The sequence below is a fragment of the Pollachius pollachius genome (assembly GCF_949987615.1).
Source record: "Pollachius pollachius genome assembly, chromosome: 3".
Taxonomy (NCBI): domain Eukaryota; kingdom Metazoa; phylum Chordata; class Actinopteri; order Gadiformes; family Gadidae; genus Pollachius; species Pollachius pollachius.
In genome coordinates, this window is record NC_136936.1 from 24,888,461 (window position 1) to 24,893,663 (window position 5,203).

General features: G+C 43.4%; 1 protein-coding gene across 1 annotated transcript; it reads left to right on the plus strand.

The window, feature by feature from the left end:
• Positions 1–2,766: 2,766 nt before the first annotated feature.
• Positions 2,767–4,974, plus strand: LOC307072623 (uncharacterized protein). The gene is made up of 8 exons (XM_079732001.1): positions 2,767–2,977; positions 3,134–3,251; positions 3,335–3,426; positions 3,499–3,616; positions 3,797–3,892; positions 4,010–4,198; positions 4,411–4,563; positions 4,668–4,974. The coding sequence occupies exons 1-8, from the start codon at positions 2,768–2,770 to the stop codon at positions 4,877–4,879; spliced, it is 1,188 nt and encodes a 395-aa protein (XP_079588127.1). The 5' UTR covers position 2,767; the 3' UTR covers positions 4,880–4,974.
• The last annotated feature ends 229 nt before the right edge of the window (positions 4,975–5,203 follow it).

Here is a 5,203-nt window from a genome sequence, read left to right on the forward strand (position 1 = left end):
ACGCTGCTCTCGAGCGACATATAGATAGGACTGCTAATCTTACAAGCATTCTCAAGATCGATTGTCGGCAGTAGTTCTATTCATTCTATCGCTGTAACTTTTCTCTCGTGTTGCTATGGACAAGTTGTTTGACCTGGATCTCCGTGACCCCCGCACAGAAGGAAGACACCTTGCCGTTGGGTTGATGCATGACCAATTCCTTGCAGAAGCCATGGTAACAACCTTTTGTACATTAACTGAACTTGAACTTGTACATGAAATGAATGTTTCAGTACCTCAGAAACTCCGTCTAACAAGATGTTGGACTTAAACACACAGGAGGCTGCGGAGAATGTCAATCGGGCAAGATCTGGAGGGGATTCACCACGGAGCTCAACCAAACGGAGCGGACGCGGCAAGGCCAGAGGGAGACGTGGAGGCCGTGCGGGCCATACAGGCCGTGCAGACCGATGGAGTGGCCTAACTACAGGTTTGTTTATGTGCAAATTCAGATTAGTTTAATTTGGTGACAAACAATTACCCATGGCAATTAGGGATGGGTCAGAATTTTCTATTATTCGATTTTTCGTTCCCGTGGGTCAAAGTCGATTTGTAACATTTGGACCGTTAAAGGTTGGGTATGGGATTTGCGAAACGCCAGCAGATTTTGAAAATACACAACTCAAATGGTCCTACCCCCTCTCCTTCAACGCTGACTCTACCCATTCCAAGTACAAGTACATGGGAGCGGGGGAGAGGGAGTGCCGTACGACCGTTTGATTGACGTACTTACTGTCAAATGAGTTTCTTGCAGCAGTGCAAGCACTTGAGTGTCTGCCGTAGAGATATATTAATCTGTCATGTACTGTTTAACAGGCATGGACACTGAGGTGTTGGCACTTCCTTCAGAGGATTCCTTGCCCTTACCCAGAGCACAGCAAAATCCTCAAGAGATGTTTGGTAAATATACAGTGTTTAATTCTGAAATCCAAATACTGTATATAGAATGTAGATCATTTGGTTATATTTTATTTGCAGAACAAAACATGGAGAGGCTTTCTGCCCTACTGGATTCAAGCCCCTGTCCTGCTGAGCCTGAGAGAAGCGCAGCATCATCGTGGTCTGTTAGGCAGCAGAAAGCCTCTGACCGTTGGGAGGAAGCACGGCCGTACCACCTCAGATGCCTTTTGGAATCTGAGGCTGTTGGCAAGCCATTGTGTTGCTTCTGCCACAAGCCGGCTGTTATAAGGTTGGATGTTCATCAATCAAATAATAGAATGTATCTATGTACACTAAAAAAAGTATATCATATAAATTGAGTGACTTGACTTGAGTGTTTTGTCTGCTTAGGTGCAGAGAGTGCCTTCCGGAGCAGTGGTTTTGTGGGGCCTGCGACATGCATAACCACAGCAAACGGCCACTCCACAACAGGGACAGCGTGGTGGATGGCTTCTTTAAAGCCATTCCCCCATCCACATGTATCTCAAGAGGAGAGACTGGAATATATGCCACACATGAGCAAGGTAAGGTCTGACAAATCTACCTGTCTAGACTTCCTGATCCTTATCTTGTTTATTCAGTCTGCTGCCATATACAGAATGTTCACTTTTCTTTTCGACAGATCGCATTTTACCCACAATGCCAGCACAGCACTGCACCTGCCAGGTCCCTAGCTTCACAGTGGAAGCTGGGAAACCAGTCATCTTGATTACCATCAATGGTAGAAACCAGTTCTCTATTTAGACTTCTGTTAGTCTAATATACAATTTGTCAATGATTATGACTAATGTTGTTTTTTTCGTTAGGGCGTTATGATTTGCATTTGCCACGTTATGTGTGCCAAACATGCCTGCAGCAGTGGGCCCCTGATGTGAGAGACCTAGTCAGGAGTGGATATTGGCCAGCTTCTGCAAATGCTTCCACAATCTACACGGTGGACCTCCTCAACACCTTTCAGGAGCTGAAGTTGATCTCACCTGGATTCTCCAGGCAAGCCCTTGCAAAAATGCTGGAACATCGCACACTGTGTGCAGGAAGAGTAAGTGACATCAGCAATACTATTTATTATGCTCACCAATATTGTCAGCAATTTTTTTATTTTTTTTTGACTATCTCAAAAATGTTTTCCATATTCTGATATACTTTCTAGTCTGGACAGATCAACGGGGATGCCCTGCAGAGGAGCTTTCTTGAGTTTGCATACGCCTCCTTTGAGAAAGACCAGCTCTGCTGTGATACCCCTTTCACCTGCCCTGCCTGCACACCTGAAATGGTAGCAGTGTCAGCAGATGGCAACAGGAAGCTTTATCGCTTTGGCCATACTGGAAGGTGCACTTTAAGTTCTCTTTGGTAATTGAGTCGTGACTGTAAGTGACAACAAGAGTAGGTAATGGATGTTATATATTTTTCCCCTAGATCTAATGACACTCCCTTTTTTGATGGGCTATTTCTAGCCAAAGACAGTGAGGTGTCTGATTTTGTCAACACAATACAGATGGCGGTGAAGAATGTAAGTTTAAGCTAAGTTTAAACACTCAAATAGTTCTGTTACTAAAGGAATCATTGCATTTCCTGGACTTCTAGAAGTATTCCATACTCCCTACTCTTTTGTCGTGAATTACATTAACAATATGTGTATGCACTATATTCACAGATAAAGGGGAGAGGCACATGTGGAGACTCTCAATGGGCAGCAGCAAGGGAGACCTCTAGGCGGGCCTCTAAACTGGATGAGGAAGGCGTTGAGGTTGCGGTGTGTCAGCATGGCTTCCTTTTAAAAGCCCTTAACATGTACCGAGGAGAGATATTTGCGTATCCTATGTATCTCCAAAGGGAGCTTCTCCCAAGCAAGGCACAGTTTTTTGCTATGGATGTGGCATGCAAATACTGGCCATACCTACAAAAAGTTGCTTCGGTCATTCCAGCTCTCAAGAGCCTCACAGAAATGAAGCCCTTCCTGAGCATCATGCATGCAAGAGCTCATGCTACCAAGTGTGAGGTATGTCTGTTATCTGTTATTTTCAAATGAATACGCCATGTGTTACTATAGGAATGGACAGCTTTAAGCTGAATTCCTTTTCCATAATATTTGTCCACGTTTTCCAACTGCTTCATAGGCTCTAATGAACCCCAAATCCACCCATCCTTGCAACAGATAAAATGGAGTGGTCGGAATCAGAAGGGAGCAGGCACAACTGCCGGTGAGGAGGTGGAGCAAATAAACAGCTACCTCTCCCGTTGTGCCCTGACAACAAAGTACATGTCAAAAGCAGGTAAGTCACTTTGGTCTGAGTTTATGCTATCATCTAATATTGCTCATATATTGCAGAACATAATGTAATTCTCCTTATACCAGCACGTGTGGACATGCTCACTGTGCATGCAATGGGTTGGAACCATCACAAAGCAGAGACGCTACACAAGGCCCTCTCCACAAGATATGTGAAGGTATGTTTCATATTCATGTATGTTTTTGTGCCAGTTGTTAGGCAGACTGAGTTCCTATTGTAAATATTTTAGACATCTAAAAGGGCAGAAGAAGAGGCAGAGAGGCTGTCACAACTGCAGAAGGACCTGCAGTGCTCAAATGCAATGGCTGTACAGTGGATTGCTGAAGTCAAGGAATGGGCAGAGAGCGGTGAGGACAGAACAATATACATGCCTTTTTGCAGTTTCCTTACAGACATTTGTGTTCAAACGGTAATCAAAATAATACACAATCAGTGAAGCATTAGTGCTGCAAAAATCTAGAAAACTCGGTTGCATTGTATAGAATACAGTACACTGAGCTTAATTTCACCCTAACGGATATCTACAGAGACCCCAGTAACGGGTCTGCACGTTCTCCAGCAGTCCATTGAGGGTCTCCATCTGGGTCTAAAGCAACAGAAACAAACCCTCTACCGTCAGAATGGTATGTAGGCTTTTTCTTGAGTTATCCGGTATACCTAACAATGTATCTATATTGTTTTTAATATAACCTATACAAGGTTTTTGTGTCTGCATATTACGTTTCTCCTAAACAATCTAGACAGCAACAAGCTTCGCCATCGTCTCCGAAGAAAGTTGACGGAAGACAAAAAGCGCCTTCTCCAGGAGATTGATAAATACAACAGTCTTGTTGCAGACCTCTCCAAAAGGATTGATGTGGCCTTGGTTGACCACTCTTTGGCTGGACAGAGCACTGGCGCAATATGGCCATGGGAGGACTATGGCAGTGGTATGCATTTTTCAATGCTTTTAAAATGTCATGCAGTATATCGGAATAGTGAACTATCCTGAAATGATATATTAAATATAATGGTGGTTTTGTAATATATAAAACGATTTTGGGAAAGAAACATCATTTCTAAATTCTGTTTCCATTATGGTTGCATTGCTAAATGTTATGCCAGATACTCATGTATTGATCTTAATATTTTGGATCATTAGTAACAATCGGGGTCAAGAAACGACTGCACGACCAGGAAATGCTGAAAACACGGCTGGAAGAGGAGCTCCCTATCCTGGTGTTGGAGATGGCCCAGCACTGTACGTGGTTGCAGAACCTGGGAGTGGCCCTCAAGACGGAGCTTGCAAGATACGGTAAGTTAAAGACAAGTTTTGGGGATCCCATTTAATGTATTCAATTAGTGGGGGATGTTTCAATATATATTAACGTCGTTGGGTTTTCTGTCCTCTACTTGTAGAAGATGAAAATGGACTTCACTGTCTCTTGGCAAGAAGACTTGCGGAAGTGGAAGAACGACATCAAATGGTCCTGCAGCGGTATAAGACTGCTCTAGGTCCATTGGCCTCTGTCCTCCTTGATGTTTGTGAGGAAGAGGAATGTGATCCGATGGGCCTGGTCAGTCCAGACACCAGCGAGGATGAGGAAGATGCAAGAGAACAAGCAACTTAGTTGATGGTGTGGTTTCGTGCCTCGCTTGATGTACACAAATGATCATTGTTATTGCTATGTTTAAAATAAAAAAATAAAAAAATCTATCTCTTCAATTCAAGATGGGGTGGGTGAGAATAAATAGTGCTATAACCTCACTAGCCTTATTGACATGGACACATCTGTTCCGCATAGATTTCTATGCACGAGACTTAACGGACACTTTTGTTACTGCCATGTATACAGTACATTCGGATCACATTTTAGGAAGAGATCTATGACGCATAGAAATCTATGCGGATCAGATGTGCCATGTAAACGCGGATACTATGAATTTCATTCATA

Coding starts and splice junctions, on each gene's coding strand:
- LOC307072623 (XM_079732001.1), top strand. CDS start 2,768: ATGTACCGAGGAGAGATATTTGCGTATCCTATGTATCTCCAAAGGGAG. Junction 3,427..3,498: donor TCTCCACAAGATATGTGAAG/GTATGTTTCATA, acceptor TAAATATTTTAG/ACATCTAAAAGGGCAGAAGA. Junction 3,617..3,796: donor CAAGGAATGGGCAGAGAGCG/GTGAGGACAGAA, acceptor GGATATCTACAG/AGACCCCAGTAACGGGTCTG.